The 18,201-nt window shown below is 48.4% G+C and overlaps 6 protein-coding genes and 2 non-coding genes across 8 annotated transcripts; 3 read left to right on the forward strand and 5 right to left on the reverse strand.

Annotated features, from left to right (window-relative positions):
• Window positions 1-426: 426 nt before the first annotated feature.
• Window positions 427-2,460, reverse strand: AtWU_01745 (type-X family DNA polymerase; the record flags this gene model as incomplete). The annotated part of the gene is made up of 1 exon (XM_035496859.1): window positions 427-2,460. The coding sequence occupies one exon, from the start codon at window positions 2,458-2,460 to the stop codon at window positions 427-429; it is 2,034 nt and encodes a 677-aa protein (XP_035352752.1).
• Window positions 2,461-4,074: 1,614 nt separating this feature from the next.
• Window positions 4,075-4,910, forward strand: AtWU_01746 (chitin deacetylase; the record flags this gene model as incomplete). Its single annotated transcript, XM_035496860.1, has 3 exons — window positions 4,075-4,367; window positions 4,427-4,791; window positions 4,849-4,910. The coding sequence occupies 3 exons, from the start codon at window positions 4,075-4,077 to the stop codon at window positions 4,908-4,910; spliced, it is 720 nt and encodes a 239-aa protein (XP_035352753.1).
• Window positions 4,911-5,514: 604 nt separating this feature from the next.
• Window positions 5,515-7,268, reverse strand: AtWU_01747 (HoxN/HupN/NixA family nickel/cobalt transporter; the record flags this gene model as incomplete). The annotated part of the gene is made up of 7 exons (XM_035496861.1): window positions 5,515-6,110; window positions 6,164-6,309; window positions 6,361-6,639; window positions 6,694-6,779; window positions 6,830-6,902; window positions 6,961-6,971; window positions 7,041-7,268. 7 exons carry the CDS (start codon window positions 7,266-7,268, stop codon window positions 5,515-5,517), a joined length of 1,419 nt encoding a protein of 472 aa, XP_035352754.1.
• A 1,298-nt stretch (window positions 7,269-8,566) lies between these two features.
• Window positions 8,567-9,568, reverse strand: AtWU_01748 (uncharacterized protein; the record flags this gene model as incomplete). The annotated part of the gene is made up of 1 exon (XM_035496862.1): window positions 8,567-9,568. The coding sequence occupies one exon, from the start codon at window positions 9,566-9,568 to the stop codon at window positions 8,567-8,569; it is 1,002 nt and encodes a 333-aa protein (XP_035352755.1).
• A 2,420-nt stretch (window positions 9,569-11,988) lies between these two features.
• AtWU_01749 (uncharacterized protein) lies at window positions 11,989-12,597 on the forward strand (the record flags this gene model as incomplete). The annotated part of the gene is made up of 1 exon (XM_035496863.1): window positions 11,989-12,597. The coding sequence occupies one exon, from the start codon at window positions 11,989-11,991 to the stop codon at window positions 12,595-12,597; it is 609 nt and encodes a 202-aa protein (XP_035352756.1).
• A 272-nt stretch (window positions 12,598-12,869) lies between these two features.
• On the reverse strand, window positions 12,870-12,943 carry AtWU_t43. Its single transcript has one exon. It is a non-coding gene; the product is annotated as a tRNA-Val (tRNA).
• Window positions 12,944-13,691: 748 nt separating this feature from the next.
• Window positions 13,692-13,765, forward strand: AtWU_t44. Its single transcript has one exon. It is a non-coding gene; the product is annotated as a tRNA-Val (tRNA).
• A 784-nt stretch (window positions 13,766-14,549) lies between these two features.
• AtWU_01750 (cholinesterase) lies at window positions 14,550-16,262 on the reverse strand (the record flags this gene model as incomplete). Its single annotated transcript, XM_035496864.1, has 1 exon — window positions 14,550-16,262. One exon carries the CDS (start codon window positions 16,260-16,262, stop codon window positions 14,550-14,552), a length of 1,713 nt encoding a protein of 570 aa, XP_035352757.1.
• Between the last annotated feature and the right edge of the window lie 1,939 nt (window positions 16,263-18,201).

The raw sequence follows: 18,201 nt of genomic DNA on the forward strand, positions 1-18,201 counted from the left end.
CTGGCGATGAAATGAAGTCTCTTTTCTTTTCTCCCTCTTGGAATGGATGGATGTGGCTTGGTCCGTTTTTGTGTCCTCCCCCTCTTCTCTCCCTCTATATTACCTACCTACCTACCTACTACATCAATGAGACAACGTGAATCAATACTGGCGGTTATATACGTGGCTTTTTCTATCCTTCTTACCTCCCAGCGTTCTACTAGTATGCATAGTATGCAGATATAGTCATCTGGTCAGATATCCAGCTACATACTGCTTGCATTGCTAGTTGAACGACCTCACGAATCAAATCTCAACTTAATGATACGCAACTTCTCTCTAGCCAACCCACACCAATTTACCAAACAAATCACGTGTAGTAAAATCCAGAACATAAAACCAAAAACAACACTCCAATCCCAAAAAGGGTAAAAAGAGATAGTTAAATTACCTGGTACACCTCTCCTCGGGCCTCCTCCAACCCACCCCCAACCCCTCCATAACCAACCTCTCCCTCTCCTCCCACGTCTCCCCATCAGCCTCAAGATCAATAACCTGTCCGCCCGAAGTCCTCTCCCTAACCCCACTGGAATCAAACTTCCACCCATGCGCCTTCTTCACATACCGTCGTAGATCCCTTTCGAAGGTCTTATCTCCTGACCAGCCGAGCACGGCACACCCGACTGTTCGCCAGGGGGAAATGATGATGTCCACTCTGCGGTGGGGGTTTGGGTTTCTTTTACTCTTTGCGTAGTGTTCTTCTTCTTCTTGAGGAGTTTCTGTTTCCGGTTGGTTCGTAGTGTCGTCGAAGTGAGGATCCTGCCATACGACGAGGGCTTTATCTAATGTGTCGAAGTTCTTGCCCGTGCTTTCGGCATTACTTGCTCGGTAGGGGAGGGTTTGTTGGTCGCGGTTAGAGGTCATTAAGTGGAGGGCTAGGGTGTGGGTGATCCAGCCGGAGGATTCGAGGCTGGCGACTACGTCGACGACCAGGTTCTTGGTTAGGGATTCGTCTGGGTGGGTGAGGATGAGGTCGACGTCGCCGCAGAGGGGTTTTCCGCGACGGTAGCCGCCTACGATTATACATTGGATGCCTTTCTCTTCGTTGTCGAAGGAGGTTGGACGGACGAGGTTGGCGTGTTGGGTTACTGTTGTGGCGATCTGTTCGACCTCGGGGCGGGGGATGCCGGTTAGGAACTCGTCGTAGTATTTTAGGCCGATTTGTTGGACGCGGGTCAGGTTGTTCCAGCCGTGTTCGATGATGTCGTCTAGGTCTGTCCAGTGGCGGTAGTAGTAGAATTCGCGCGCGGTTTTGGCGCCGACGCCCCAGATGTTGTAGAAGGTGTTGAGGATCTGGAGGGTTGGGTCGGTGTCTAGAAGGGTGCCGGCTGAGAGGGTGCCCGTTGGGCTTTGTTGGTATTCGTAGAAGAGGTTGGCGATTTTGGTGTCGCAGCCTGGGAGGGTGAGAATCTCAGAAGGGCGGCGGAATTCGTGCGGGTAGGCTGCTATCGCTGCGATGGACGTGCTGTAGGCGCGGACGCCGATTTCGTCGAGTGTTAATTCGCGGATTTGTCGGATTTTGATAAGCTGGTTGATGAAGCCTTCGTTTGGTGGGTTGAGGGGGGTGGAGCGCAGGCAGGCGTAGAGAATGTGCTCCTTCACCCAGTCTGGGGCTGGGGGAAGGGATTCGGTTTCTTCGTTCTCCGAGGTGGTGGTTCGGTATAGTTTGGGCGGGTTGTGAGTAGAATCGTGAGTACGCGCATGGTGGTATACGGTCGGTGGCTTTGGTGGCGGTCGTAATGCGGCATCCTGCCTGGCTCGTTGGAGGATATCGCTCCCTAGGGAGGCTGGCTTTGAGGGCTCTACGGGGCGTGGAGCCCGTCGGGCGATGTAAATCGTATATGGATCGGTAGAAAGGAGCTCTTGCGCCTTGAGACATTGGTCCAGCCAGTCTAGTTTGACGACGCTGATGGTGTCTGCTTGTGCAACGGAGGATGACACGGAAGACGCGTCAGACGGATTTGAAACGGTTGACTCCGCGGCGGGGGAGTCAGTCTGCGTCCGATGGAGATGCCGCGAGGGGTCATGCCGACTTTTCATCCCATCTTCTTCGTCTTCTGTCTCCGTGCTGAGGTCGATAATGTCGGCCTGGTCTGCAGCTATTTTCGACTCGGCTGCATTGACACGACGCCGCTTCTTAGGGGGCTCGGATCTATTGATAGGTTCGGTCCATATTCCACGAGATCGTAGTTCTAAAGCTGCTCGCTTTCCTTGTCCGATTTTCCCGAGTACCAGTCTGGCTTCGGATATGTCGTAGGTCAGAGGTGCTTCTCGCTTAATCAGCTCCTCTTCTATGCTGTGAAGCGATTCCAGACTGAGATGGGTGGGGAGCACAAAGATAGGCGGGCAGCTTAGAAAGCTGGGACCAGATTCACCTGCATCATCATCCTGTGCAGGGGAGCTTGCTGTAGTTTCGGACATGGCCAAGCTATATATTCATTGTGGTTGGGTTCAACGTGTTCATATATAAATGAAGTGTAAGAAGCCACAACGTAAGGCTTCTGTATAGGTCACTTCCAGATTATATCGTATATATAGATCCCTAGATATAAGATAGTGATCTTGTGGGAAATCATCAGGGCGTTTAGCTTGCGACAGCGCTAGATGACAAGCTGGATAGTTAGTTGCTGGATAGTCGCATAGGGCGACGGCTTTTGAGCCAAGAAGGCACTCCGATCAGTCGTTGTAGAAATAAAATACGAGAATACCGGGATCTTATCAATTAGGATAGAGCATCATGCTTGCTGTGGTTGTTGCGCGTTGTCTGAAGCAAAAGAAAGAATGGAAAGCGAATCTTGCGTCGTGATGGCTGACGTCAGTCACCTTCGTATTTCCGTTTATGCCTGAGGCATTATACTGCATCCCCCATCTAAGGTTACCCGATAGGGAAGTCACTATGCACACTCAACTCCAACATCTGATCACAGTCAATGGACAGAGCAACTTCAATTCTTTGCTATGGGCCTCTTCATACGCATTATTAGACACGTACGCGCAACCAGTCTTATGCATAAGCTTTTTGCGCAGATTTATGCCAAGAAAAGCAGCACAATTGTCACACACAGTTTCTAATGGGCCACAGATAGCCTGGGTCATTTCGGTCGTGTCGTTCGTGCGTCTAAATATCAAGAGAAAATCCAATCGACGCACATGCATGTCCTAGGCAAATATGATCTCATGACCTCGGAGGTTTTCTCCATGTTCGGCTCATGAATACTAGGGTATCTGCGATGTGCTATCAACAGACGAGGATGGCGGGACTCAGGAGTGTTTTGAAATTGAACCAGGCACAGACCTCCGAAGTGCTTGCTACAGGGGTTCGCTTAGATCGTCGGATACTTGGGCCTCAGTTGATAGATGACTTGTCTTGGTTCCTATCATTGATTGCTGTACAAACGTTCACTGTGGTATGTGAAGTGAAGAGTACGAAGCATTGGCATGTAACTTTGATGCGAGAATATCTGACAATCTCAATAGATTAACTCTACAAGAACCTCAAGACTCCCAGTGAGTAGACTATCCGTGCCTAGCCATCTTTAAAACTGGACTCCCAGCTGCTCAGCCTCAATTACTTCTTGTCAGGGGTCGTGACAAATAACCCTTCGGTTGGTAGTGCAACAATCTGTCGTGAGAACCCAGCCCATCGCTTGACTTTCACACCCCTGGGTCCATTTTAAAGTTGTCATTGAAGCCCTATGAGTAGACAAACAATAATCTGTGTATTCGGGCTTCTTACGCCTTGAGACGGGCTGAGCAACTGGCTATACACCCATTCCAATATGGCCTATGAAGGAGCGGACCGTCATCAAAACAACAGGAACGAAATAGCACTTTAGTACAGTGCTCAGGCCCTTCATGATGAACGATATATACCGGAGTCGCACTCAGCGGGTATGATCCAAGTTCTTGTCTGCTTTGTAGGCCGGGTACCATTGACGATAAACTAACCCAGCCCCTCTTGCTGAGCACATCTGGCACTTAATAGCACTATAGCTACATTATCTGTTGCCTTCCATCACCGACATAGTCTTCATCATGTTCAAATCCCTCGCATTGATCGCTCTCGCAGCAATCAGCCCCAGCGCAATATGTGCCCCTATTACCAGCAGAGACATCCCATTCGGGCAGGTCATTACCACATGCACCACTCCCAACACCATTGCGTTGACCTTCGATGATGGCCCATCGTCATACACCCCCCAACTGCTCGACCTTCTCAGCGAATACAAAGTCCGGGCTACCTTTTTCGTCCTCGGCGAAGCCAGTCAGACCAACCCCCAGATAATCCAGCGCATAAGACAGGAGGGACATCAAGTTGGCTCTCATACGTATGCAGCCCCAACCACACTGTCCCCCCCCCACACAAACTAAAAACTACATCATACAGCTACGACCACACCAGCCTCCCCACACTAAACTACGACCAAATCGTCCAAGAGATGACCAGTCTTGAGTCCGTGCTTCAAAGCTCCATGGGCGAAATTCCAACCTACATGCGTCCCCCTTACTTCGACGTCAACGACTTGACCCTCCAAGTTATGAAGGATCTCGGCTACCATGTTATCACAGCTAGTATTGACACCAAGGACTATAACCACAACAGCCCTGAACTGATCAGTCAGAGTTATGACAAATTCGTCACTGAGCTCAACAATGGTGGTAATCTTTGCTTGGCCCATGATACTAAGGAACAGACGGTGGTTACCTTGGCGAAGATGATGCTGGATGAGACGAAGTCGAGGGGTTTGACTGGTATTTTCCCATTATCCTCTTTAGATATGAATTACCTGGGTGGCTAATGTTGGGCAGTTACTACTGTTGGCGATTGCCTTGGTGACCCAGAGGCGTCGTGGTACCGTTCCAGCCGATAGAGGTTTAGGTTCCATGGTGTTGCTGGTTCAGTCCCTGAGTCGAATGCATATGCGAAGGCGAGTGCTTCCGCTTATGGCTGGCGAGGATGGATTTTAGTAGCTGTGGTGGTGTATGCTTCTGGGTTGTGGCTATCGGAGCTGTTCTCCATGCTCAGATCTTGATTATCGGTCCTTGGGTGCTGCTAGTTAGTCCGTGGAAGATAAATAGCTTGTCGACGGGATGAGTTGCAAGAGGCTAAGCTTGTTTTTTAATGGTTGTGTATTGAGTTTCCGAGCTATACACGAAGGGTCACAGGGTTATGGCTTTAGATATTGGTTTTTAGCTAGTTTAGAAGTCTATCACAGAAGAGAATTGGTTTGGTTGTTTAGTAGTCATCCCTTCATGAGAAGGTAACTAATCAGGTTTCTTTCTCTGAAAAGTGTATTAATTGCCATCAGAAACGCATAACTTTTAACTCTATCATACTAGTATAGAGCATAATAAATCCACCGGTATATAATCGTAAAATGCATGTCAATCGCATACTCATATCTCATTACCCCCTCAATCCTCCCCAAGCACCAACACCACACCCCAACATTCTTTCCCTCAACACCCCCCTCATCACCGCGCAGGCCCACCACCAACCGGCTCCACCGTAACAGCCGCATCCCCCTTCCCCGTAGCCCCATAGTTAACAACAGCAGCCCCATCCCTCCCCTCATCCAGAATCGGCGTATCGGGAGCATTATTAGCAGACGGTTCTTCATCCCGATATCCCTCGACATCAGTAACAAAGGTCTTTCCATGTCTCCGGGCAATCCATCTCCTCCAGGGCTTGTAAACAACCACACTGAGGCCGCCGATGATAATGAAGAGACCACAGATACCGCCGCCAATAGCGTCGTAGTAGTCTCCTGCTACTTGCACGCCATCCCAGAATTTACCGGTGGGGTTAGCGACGTTCAGGACCAGAGTGAGAAGTTGGATTACGCCGATGACGATGGCGACCATGACTGTTAGGCAGGTTAGGACGATGGAGTAGTACAGGAATGCTACTGGGTCGCGGTGGTTCTTGGATGGTTCGACTTCGGTGTCTTCGCCCATGAGGGGCGCGTCGGAAGAGGTGTCGCTCTTTGGGGGGAGGAAGTTGGCGGAGGGTTGGACGTAGAGGGAGAGCATTAGGGCTCCGTCGGTGGTGTCGAGGAGACACATTCCCGCTGGGGAGGGTTTAGTAAATTGATGGGTTAGAAAGAGGTTATTGGAAACTTACCTGTGAATAGGACCGGGAAGATCAGGATTACCCAAAAGTTAGTGCCCTTGGCAGCCTCGACAGACGAGATGCCAAGAAGGGCGATTTCAGATGATGTGTCAAAGCCAAGGCCGAACAAGATTCCAAGCGGATACATTTTCCAAGGTCTGAGCGAGGTTAGTACTCTTACTTGGCAATAGGTGAAGTGGAGTCCTTACCTGTCAATAAGCTTAAACATGCGCTTGAGCACGGAGAATAGCACACCACCACCCTCGATCTTCCACACTTCATCTTCTTGGCCTTCGGGTAGATCTAAGACCTTTTGCATTTGCTTGTATAATTTGAACAAGATGTAGGCATTCATGAGACCCAGTAGGATCAGGAAAGCGGCACTGACTGAAGTGCCGATGATACCGCCAATGGTGCTGAAACTGTCGAATCTTGATGAGATAGCTGCAGCGGTAGCTGCGACTACGATGGATGTGATGATAACAATGCTGATATTCGTTAGTTTAGCTTGAAGAAGCTTGTGACGAGGGGTGATATCTCACGTGGAATGGCCGAGAGAGAAGAAGGTGCCTACGGTGACGGGCTTTTGGCCCGTTGCCAGTAATCTTCTAGTCATCAGATCGATGGCCTACACAGTATTGTTAGGTCATATTTCTAAAGTGGATATGGGGTAATTACCGAGATATGATCCGCATCGAATGCGTGTCTCAATCCGAGAGTATAAGATAGTACAGCATTGGACACCAGGGACCTGGAGTAACTTAGTAAGATGATACTATCTCCATGAGTATAGCTTTTGAATCACATACGGGTAATAGCGCTGGAAAATGTTAGCTCATGGCCAAAATTAAACCCGATCGAAAGGGCATCAGAAGGGTGATGAACATACCAACACAATTGCGGCGGCAATCCACACCACAACGTTAATGAACGCAATGAACAGAATAATAGCAATGGCAGGCAAAGGAACTTTCTTCAGTCCCGGCAACCGACGATGCGATCGCTCAGCCTGCCTGACGAACTTCTTGATATTCCATTTACTACCTGCAACATCGGTTTGGCCATTTCCCTCCGAGACATGGCTTGGGTTAGGACTAGGAGGGGTCGAGTCCCGCATGGTTGACAGATAACAGCCACAGGGACTCCCACAAAAAGTGCTTTAATATGTTTATTTCTGAGAGATACCCCGTCCAGTAGTCCGCAGTTGAAATGGAATCGAGTGGCTGAACAGGACGATTTATCTGGATAAGATTTGTCGTCCGTGGGTTAAAGCGTGCCGTGGGGAATGTCAAGGCTTTTTGGGGGTGCGGGAGGGGAAAAGAAAACCTGATAAGGCTCACATGCGATAAAGTATAAGAGAATTTAGACGGTCGAATTATCAATGCCAACCAAGCAGTGGATCCGGCTTGACGAACTGAGGACCAGAGGAGAAGGATTACTTATGCAAAGCCCATTTGGCGAGTTCTCCCAGTGGAGCTCCTTGCAGTCCCACAGGGTCCTGTTGGAGTTGTTCACTAGCAGTTAGTTCCTTGCTCGGGTGGTGTAGTACCGGGGACGCCCGGGGTGTCTTACTTTGGAGAAGGCTGAAAGCAATACACTCTTCTATGTCTATCATATAAAAACAGAAAGAAACGAACAAACCGCAGATAACAAGATATCAATGATCTCTACGAGATTGTGCCCACAATGATGGATGCAAGTCTGAATCTTCTGGTCTGCTCGGCTCTGGAAACAACTGCCCACGTGACGTGCCCGCATCTGAAGGCGGAGCACGCCGACCAGCAGTTGCATCTCCGACTTCATCTTCTAGTCTACTCCCCCCAGTGCAACACTGCAACTTCCCCTCACTTTACGTACTAGAAATTCAATCATGTGAAGATAGTACTTTCATTTCATGCAGGTCTATTGTACACGTCTCATCCCTGTGAGCCCAACTTCTCATGTCAAGTCCGATTCACCTGATCATCCATTTCCAAAGGATCGGTCGGGACGATAGATCCGTTTGCGGGTGAGCATTCAACCTTCCGAATATTTTCGTGCTCGCGGGTGGTTTCTTCTCTCTGAAATCCACCCGCCTTGCGGTGGTCCCTGCGCCTAGTTGGCCGGTTTGCCGACATCGCTCGGATAGCTCCACTCAACCAGCCATGGCTGTCGGCGGAAATCCGCTCAACGGTGGAGTATTCCTGCCAGTCCGAGAACGGTCCTGCACGGGAGATTAGCTCGGGTTCGGGATTAATATACTAAACGTGCAGGTGTTCTTACCCTTTAGACCCGGGATACTTCTTCAGACTGCTCCGATGCGCAGATGGCTCGATTTTGGAGGTCCCTCTGATCATGACCATGGCCATGATGGTGCTGGAGGTGTTGGTGGTATAGCATTTGCTCGACATAGTGTCAAGCAATCACTGATGCTGTTCACGCAGCAGCCATGACCGTTGGTGATGGTGTCCACTTGGTAACAGTGGTCTTGCCCAAAGGAAAGTCCGTACGGAGCATGTTCCATTCGTTCCGAGTAATAGGAGTCACATCAGATGCAGACAGTGGTGTCTTGGGCCCGCGCTTGGTTGGCAAGTTGTATCTTGTTGGCGGAGGGTTTTGGCGACGAGCTGCCCGGATCGCACGTAGTGGTGACTTCCGGGGACGCTCCACCTTCACCCGGGGTGGCACATTGGTCTTGGCGGGAGGTGCAACATCGGCCTTCGCGGGAGGTGGGATAATGATCCCTTCCTGCTTGTATTGCTTTCTGAAGGCATCCGCCACCTGGGATAACAGCATATCAGGCACATCCAGCTGCTCGTAGACGCGGTGGAAGAAGGCCCTGCTGAAGGGACGACCATGGAAGTCATTGATGGTACGGTGAAGGAGTTGCGCGCAGGATGAGATGTAAGAATCTTCGGGCTGGGTTCCCCGATGGGAAAGGATGCACAGCCGGCGCTTGAGGGTGTAGATGCGGTCCACGTTCAGCAGTGTCAGACCCTCTCTGCTGAAGATCACTTCATTCTGCATAATCGATTGTTGGATCAGGTAGTCGTGGGCCTGGCGCTCGTGCTGGCTGCGGTTCAAGGCATCAGTCCAGCTGTGGCCTAAAGAGAACTTGCTGGCTCCTTTGGCTACCGTGCGGAACACGATCCGCCATGCTGTCTCATCCAGAGGGGTGATAGGGATGACGATGAGATCGGATGGCTGGCCGGTTGGGTAGGGCTTCCCGCGACCGACAAGCAGAGTAACGTGCATCATCCTCTGCTCCAGCTTGGAAGAAACGTATTCAAGGGCAGGTATAATAGAAGGAGTCAAGGTCTCAGAGTCAAAATTGAATTCAGGTGATAATGGGGAGGAGATCATATCGCCCTTGAGGCTCCGAGTGGGTGAGTTCGGCACATACACGCCGGTTGGGCGAGGTAAACGCATGACACCCATGTTGGTATGTATAAGACGATCACTGCAATAGAGATGACCAGAATAAGTAGAAAAGTCAAGAGTCAAGAGCACTTCAACTCCAATAACTGGAAGTTGCGCGTGAGAGAAAACGAAAAGGAGCGTTGTTGTATTGGGGAGATCGTGAGCAATAAATCTTCATCAGTCCCCTATGGACACTAAAGGAGGGGAAGGGAAGCCCGGCGACAGAGACGCCAAATCCCTCAACCAACGCTCCACAAATTAGTGCTGCAGCAACCCCTCTTTGGACTATTTTGGGAATTCTAAGGATAGTAAATCCCCGGCTCCGTGAAGCACGAGGGCCAGTCATTGCCATCCAACCTGGATCCGGGGGAGCGGCACCCAATGGGTCGGGCGATATAAATAACCTTAAGCGCCGGGCGTGCCGTGTGATGGGCTCGTGCATGGCCCTTATGCAGGTTGAGCACAGAACACGCCAAACACTGGAAGCTGACTGGTGGACTGAATTATTTTAGCGTCGATTAATATCACTAGTAGTAGCCAGAGTCCGGATCACTTCTTTCTCTTTGGACCCCATCAATACCACCCCAAGGCTGAACTGGACTTTCACCAACGGTTGTGACAGTGATAGCCTTATCGGTTCAACGGCAGTACCACCTCTTCCAACAGAGATATACCAAGAGTGCCCCTGAACCAACATCAGCTACAGAAGTCGCCCTCCTTTGGACACGACAATTTGATTCAAACTAATCAGCCAACACTCCGTGCGATTACCAGGACACCCCGCTCCGACGCGCCATAAGATGTCAATTTGTGCAGTGCACGCTCAGCTGGCCCCCACCTGATAAGACCTTGCAGGAACTATTGATTTCCTGCAGCTGCACAGCGCTAACCTCCCATTTGTGAGAGGTGGGCTTCCAGAATGGCGTGGTCATAGTTCCATTACCCCGCCTAAGGCTGTCAATAAGTGTGATATGGCTCTGGGCTGGATTGGACGGGACTGTGCCATGTGTGCTTGCTGTCATGGGAGGATTTACGAGCATGTCTCCCACCGTGTGGGACTCTTAGCCGACGGGTGTGACGAAAATTGATGGCCTTGCGTCGGAGCACTCGGGTCCTTCCTCGATTCCACATGGCCTGTGGATTTACCGCCGAGCGGGATGAGGGATTTGGCTTGTGCATTAGGTAGTCAATAGTTCTATCTCGCCTGCATGGTCGTACGTGGCGGGTGTCGTGAATGGGATACTCCGTACTATGGGGCCGTTATCACACTTATCTGCGAATGTGACGTGCTGGTATTCGAAAGTTGGGACCCTTTATCGAGATCCTTTGTTTCCCCGGGAAACCCAGGCAATGTTGGTTGGCAGTTGCCATCTTTAATGCTGCGATACATTCAGCGGGGTTGTTGGAACTTCCGGGTTGTTCCTAAATAGATGTAGTGGTAAATTCCATCCCACGGCTCTCTTCACTCTAAGGTCATGTGAAGAACCACGCTAGTTCACATCTTGCAGACCCAACTTACACCCTCTTCTGTCCTCATTCTTCATTCTTCAGTCTGTGCTATCTTCTTCCGCTACAACAGAGCTGCATCTATTTGATGTATTCGGATATCTTTACTTCGATCTTCAGCTCTCCAGCCCATGTAAAATGGCTTCCAGAAGCTTGAGAAGAATGTGAGTACTTGCAGTGACATGCTTTGCACTTCCAATGATCAACTTTATCAGATGGTCTCTCCCATTCCAAGGCATCTTAAACTGACGCCCTTTATTCAAGATACTTTTGGTGCCTTGGAAGCTTCTTTAGTGCTCGCTCGCAGTACCAAATTTCGGAATTCCACCTTGATCTAGGATGAAATCATCGCGATTAACCTACAAGGCAATACGAGTCGTATAGCATTTGGGTGTTAACCTACTAAGTATATCTGGCAGACTAAAGTTCAAACTATATTCATCTCTTACGGACATTTTCACTGTTTTTCCTGGAGTATAGAGATCAGCAGGTGAGACAGATGACGTGAATGTCCGGTACGAAGTCGGCATTCCACTGTATGTTATTACATCAGTTGTTTTCATTGTTACAATTTAAACCAGTCATCCTGCTCAAAAGCCTCATCTTCGGAAAGTGGTTGTGTTTGAATCACTTCCAATCCATTGTTTTCGTTCTTTGTTGCGTGGCTACTTGCGGGTTCCTCCAAAATGAATCGATATCCTACTTTAGGTGCAAGCCACTTCATAGCGACAACTTCCTTCACACCCCCGCAATCTGCCTATACCACATGCTTTTGCTCACGTTAACCCAGACATCCCCTCCTAGCACCACATTATAAAAACCCTCAATAGACCCATTCATTGTGTTAGCTCCTGCCTCAACTGTGCACATCTACCTCTACCCTATACTCAGATCATCTCACATCCTCATCTACCAACAAATCACGCGTCAAAATGGAAGCGTCAAAAGAAGCCTACAAGGAGCTAGTCGAGTTTAACGATGTGACATTCACAGCCAATGAGACAGTGAATCGGATCGTTCGGATTCTCGTGTTCAACTACCTGATTGAGCAAGAAGATGGTTTCTTCTATCCCTCGTTGACCGATGACACCGGAGGACTTAGAGAGTCCGACATCCAACGCGATAACCGGTCCGGCATCGTGCAAAGCGTTATGCATGCTTTGGGGATCATTGCTCGTGTTTCGGACCCTAAGGTCTTGGGGATTGGCTGGATAAATACCAGCGATCAGCTACTCCTAAGGGAAGCCCTGGAAGCCATGTCAAGGCCCGAGGACCTTGTGGATATCGGTGCATTCAAGTCGTACCTAGAGCAAGAATGGTGCGTGGCTATCGTCAGTAAGATTGAACATTGTGGCCAAAGCGGGGTCAGGCAAGAGGGCTGTGATAATGATGAGGATAAGAAAGAGAAGATGAATTGGGGCAAACACTTTTTGGGTGAGCTCTATCCACTGGAGCCGTCCCATCTGCAAAATGTTTCGAATAAGTTCTTTCCATCGGATAGCGAGAACGTTTGGGGGGCGCAGTATCAGCATGCTTTGTGAGGGTATAACATTAGGGAAATTGGGCCTAGTTTCGGACCCATTTGGTTTCTCGTGTTTTGCACCGTCTGAGTATCTTGTCTGAGCCAGTATTTCAATGTTGAGTTTGCAATATAACAAGATTTGTCTTTCGTGATCTCCGCATATCCTTCGAGTAGTATCTCCAAAAATGTAACCGCATAGATGAAACTAATCCATTGGATTTCCAGAAGACGTAAAGGTGGACCGGAGTTGTATCGTAAGTGGGGCAAAGAGAGAACAAAAGCAAAAAAGAATGACCAGACTGGGGCTCGATCCCAGGACCTTATCGGTGTTAACGATACGTGATAACCAACTACACCATCCGGCCATGCTTGTTGAAAGCATTTTGAGATTTTGGTTCTATCAGCGACTGGTTAATTCCCCTTGAAGTTTCCGCAGCAATATCAGCTCCGCGCGAGCCATATAACCCAACCCACGTCTAGTGTCCTATACTCAAATTCAATGCACCTATTTACTCATACATTCAAACTTCGAGCCCATTAGGGTCGACTGAAAGTAAGATAAGCGTCCCAACCTCTTGATTATAGATGTGACCATGATTTTTGATTGTGCCGCGTATCAGGATCTAACACTGGTGTCCTGGGTTCGGTTTTGATGTAGATCGGGTGCCCTACGAGTAGGGAAATAACCAGGATACCAATTGTGCAAATTTATCTGGAATTGTTTGATAGCTACCGGTAATCTTTTACAGCTACAGGTAGCCTGTGCCAAGCTTAGCTACTGCATTTGTGTTGCCCTCATCGCGCATGCAGTGCCCTCGGATCCGTGCCATAACCGTAGTCTAGTATATATTCTAACATTTGACCAGAACCCGACCCAACAAACCCCAGATCAACAGCATCGATTAGTTAGCGTAGGCTATATACCGGTTACTTGTCATATCGAAAAAGTGAACCATTGAATATAAGAACAAACAGTCCATCTCTAAATAGCTGGAAGTTCTGCTAAAAACCCCAACCAAGCAGTTGTCACTGCTTCATTTGCTTCATGGAAAATTCTAGAGAGCTTAAGCATAGGGTTCTGTAGCATAAATGTGAGCAGTTTTTCAACAAGTTGGCCGGATGGTGTAGTTGGTTATCACGTATCGTTAACACCGATAAGGTCCTGGGATCGAGCCCCAGTCTGGTCATATTTTTGCTTTTGTTCTTTTTTTGCCCCACGTATGTTTTAGTATGCCGTAAAGCATACAGTATCCACCCACACCCACCACGATAAGGCTACAACACCACCAACGTACCGTTGATTGTCACCCGGAGAGCTTTCTGAGTGCTGCTTCCTGAGGGTCATGCAACCATGCGGTAGTCGCTATCCTCTGCCACACGGTATTCGAACACCCAGCCATAGTTCACCACGCACCCTGTTGCCTAACGAAAGTAACCAGGTATCGACAAAGCCGAGGCAACTTGACGCTTATATAGATTATAAAAATAATAACATTGTCCTAGCTGAGAACAACCAGTCTAAGTATGGAAGGATAATGTAATAATGAGTAGTATTTAGAGATATATGACTGAATTATATGATATAATTCTAATTATTTTTTATGTTTATATTGTTCTGCTTATTCGATTTTCATTGTTTATATGTACTTCTTTTTCCCCCTTTGCTTCTTTCTTCCTTTCCCTCCCCATGTTCGATATTCTAGTTTAGATGCACCAAAAGGGACATATTTGATTGGCTCTCACAATCCAGCATGCGGGTCTGCTTTGGGACTTGAAAATATAGACAGGATACTGCTTGCCAGTGTGGAATATAAGGAGAATAATACATTTGACATCACTTATTCGTAATCGTAAGTGCTAGGATAGATGATATACTTCATACCCAATCAACAGATCTTTAGCTAGCGCCCGTGTATTTAGATATTAGTGCCCAGTGAGGAATCTGAAATATAAGATTATGGCAGTATCCTATCAGAGGCGTAAAGAAGCGACGTTCTCAACGATGAATTTTGTAGCATTAGCTCGGAACTCATCCACAATGATGTCATCTTCATCCCGGCCAAAATGCATCAGCTTCTCGTTGTCCCCCCACTGCGGCCACTGCAGAGTTTGGTAGCCCTTATTTGGGTCCTGATAAGTTATGAAAGAGAGATAGTATGACCAGATCGAGGACACCACACGTTCAGCATCTCCAGGAAAAAGGTCAGGGAAATTCTGTACAAGCATATCATTGATCTCGCGAATATACAATTCGCTACCATGGAAGGTGCCCAGAAATGGAATACCCTTGAAGATAGATGAGATGAACGACCATGCTCCGTTGTCTTGTCGGTTCTTCTGGTTGTAGGACAGAATGAACCGTCTGGTTTGGAGGACGGTGAAGTCTCCCAGGATAGCAGCCAGACGCTTGGATTGAGGATACAGCGAATTTGATGGTGGTGTATGAAATGGTGCACCATACTCATCATCATCACTGTAGATGGAAACGAGTTCGTCCATTTGCTCCTTGCTCGCGTCCAAGAAGTAATAGTTCCGGAGGTAGTCGCTCACTTCTGCTTGTGTGGTAGTATTGGTCATATTGAATACCACTGCTGCTCCATCATCTTCCGGATTCCCGACAATAAATGGTACCTTGGCGTAGGCTCCGGTATTGGCGGCTTCTTCAGGGGAAGCAGTAACCACCTTGCCATCCGGTCGGGGCAAATAGGATAGAGAAAGAGCATAATATCCCGAGCGACTTGAAGCAGAATTGGCAGCCTTATGAAAGTCCTCATAGGACAAGTCACGCAGACAAGACAAGGTATCATCAGCCGAGGAGCAGCCAGCCGTGTCGACAACCTGATCATATACCGCTTGGCCTCTCCTTCCATCCACCGGATTGACAGGCCAGGTATTGCCAGAATTCATGATCCCTCCCCGGAACAGGGGTTTCTCATGATATGTGATGTCGCCATTGTACAGTGCCATTTGATGAAAGACTGAATGAGCACCGGCGGACTGACCCCAGATTGTCACTTTGTCAGGATCACCACCAAAAGACTCGATATTATCTGCCACCCATTTCAGCGCCTGACGCTGGTCCTGCAGGCCGAGGTTGCTCACTCCAGCATCTTTCACCTCTTTTCCGGGCAGAAATCCAAAACCACCCAGACGGTAATTGGCGCTAACAAATATTATTGGCATAGACTGCTTAATGGATTCATTGACAATAGGCGTTCCTGAAAGGTCCATGGAGCTTCCGACTTCAAAACTACCGCCATAGATCCAGAAGAGGACCGGGAGCTTTGAATCTGGCTCAGCATCTGCTGGTCGCCATATATTCAACGTCAAACAATCCTCACTGATCCTTTGAGGATTCGGGGTTGTCGGTCCCAGGAGAGAAGCAACATTGGGCGGCAAGGGCGCACATTTAGACTCCGATTTGTCCTGCTGGGGACAGGCTGCAGGGTAGTCCGTTGCTTGGACGGTGCCCAAGTCCGTGGTTATTGGTTCGGGAGGCCGAAGACGAAGGGAGCCGACGGGAGGCTTCGCATATGGAATGCCTTTGAACACCTGGACATTCGTGTCCTCGCTCTCTCCGATTATCGTAGCTGAAGGAGAAGGAGCTATGACTACGGGTGAAGGGGAGTCCAGGTGTTTCCACGTATTTGTGGCAAATAAAGCCCACTGGTAAGGAAATCGCATTGTGGTGGTATACTTGAGATGATGGGTACCAGCAGAGGATAGTACTGTCCGCCAGTAGGTCGAGTCCGTTCTAGCATTTTTGAGATTTATATAATTGTACGAGTTCAAGTCAATGATTCTTACACTATGAGCGAATATTGAGTATGTGATACAGACCCAGAGATTACATTAATCACCTCACAGCTATGTAACAGCAGCGCGGATTCCTTCAATGCACGGGGTGGTATTTAGGGTTTCGAGCAAGACGTGTGCAGAAGTCTCTATCTTCTTCCATCCAGAATGACCCGCGAACGGAAGCACCGAAATGGGGTATGGAGCAGTATCTGGAGTCATGAGGTCATCAACAACAATGTTACCGACGCTAGGCTAGCGAGGCCAGACAGAATGCGCTCGATGATGACTACCCCAGATCTAATGACAATCCTTTTCTCAAAAAAGTTAATATCATAATAACTATTATAACATTCTCCCGGCATCTACTCTAACTGGCCTTCAGCCTCGATGGACATCTCGCCGCTACAATAGCTAAATGGGGCACATGCCAGCTGTGCTTTTGCATCTGCGTAAAAGAGATCAGGCGGTCGCACCTTGGGTAACTTGCCTCTCATACGTAATCGATTGAAATCCGGTCTCTTCTTGAGCTATAGACCTATCATAATACTCTGTGCTGTTGCATAAGATTGTATCGTCCCACCACGTGTCTCAATCTGTCCGGGGAGCAGGTCATGCTGACATGGATACACTAGAATTGACAAGCAGTTATCCCTGAGATGAGCTTTTGGTAGAATGGAGAGATCCGTTACTTGTTTAGCCTTACCGATTTCATGCCTAACAATTGGACATAAAAATCGATTTTACACTTGACATTCCGTTAGGTGGCATGGTATGCGGAAGGCATCAAAAGTAGTCTTAAAACTACTGGATGATGTAAGTACAACGACGACGCTGAGGCAACAGAAATTAGACAAGTAGTGATGTGGCTAGTATTACGGAGTACGGCTGAGCAGGTGTGACGCCCTGTCTTCCACACCCTGTGGTCGTATGTGCTTGATTATTGACTTTAAGAGTATATATTGAATGGCTTGTTATGAAGGCTCCAGTTCAGAACAATCCAATCCTTATTCTTATACCTGTCTAAGCCAGTATACCTTACCTATGCGCAGACCAAGCATGCCACAGCAGACCTATCACTCGAAACAATTGGCAGAAGTTGCCTTAAACAACTCAAAGATCAACTAGACTATCAAGCACATTGTGGAATCCTCAACAATAAAACTTCCCCGAAACTGTTTCATTGCTTGTTCGAAGTTGTAGAGTATGGTTAAACGGTATGACGAGGTACACTTACTTTATCCCAAATTGGTAAGCTTCACCCAAAATGATTGTAATTTGCTAAGATCGTAAATGCTATAATCCTAATGCGGAACAAGCTGCAGTTACGAAGGTCATGTGCATCGTAGCGGATCTCTGCTACAAACACATTATAAGCTCTCTCCTTGTGATGGCCCATCGGGGGAAGCTTATAACGGATGCGTACTTGAGCCTGGTGGCTCATAATGTTAGTCTTTTGCCAGATAGCGTAGCTGTCTGGCAGGGGCTCTGTCCCTAGAAGCGCACCTGGGGAGCGGCCCTGACATCTCCTCAGTATTCCATACCTGCACTCATCTGGATTGCATATCTCTTCCCTCAAGAGAATTGCAGTTTCCAGTATTTTGTTCCCTCACTTTATCGCTTTAGTTGATCCTCGATTGAACAAAATTGCTCTAAACCCAGTGCACATCAAGTCTATGACCCATGGTTCTAGACCCCTATCGAGTGAATTTTGTAAGCCAAGTAATCCGGTCTGCCACATAAGTTCTCTTGATAAGGTTCAATAATAACCTTATATGGGTTAGTCTAAGCTACCCCAGCTTCTCACGTTATATCGCCTGTCGAATCA

The sequence above is a fragment of the Aspergillus tubingensis genome, assembly GCF_013340325.1.
Source record: "Aspergillus tubingensis WU-2223L DNA, scaffold_3, whole genome shotgun sequence".
Taxonomy (NCBI): domain Eukaryota; kingdom Fungi; phylum Ascomycota; class Eurotiomycetes; order Eurotiales; family Aspergillaceae; genus Aspergillus; species Aspergillus tubingensis.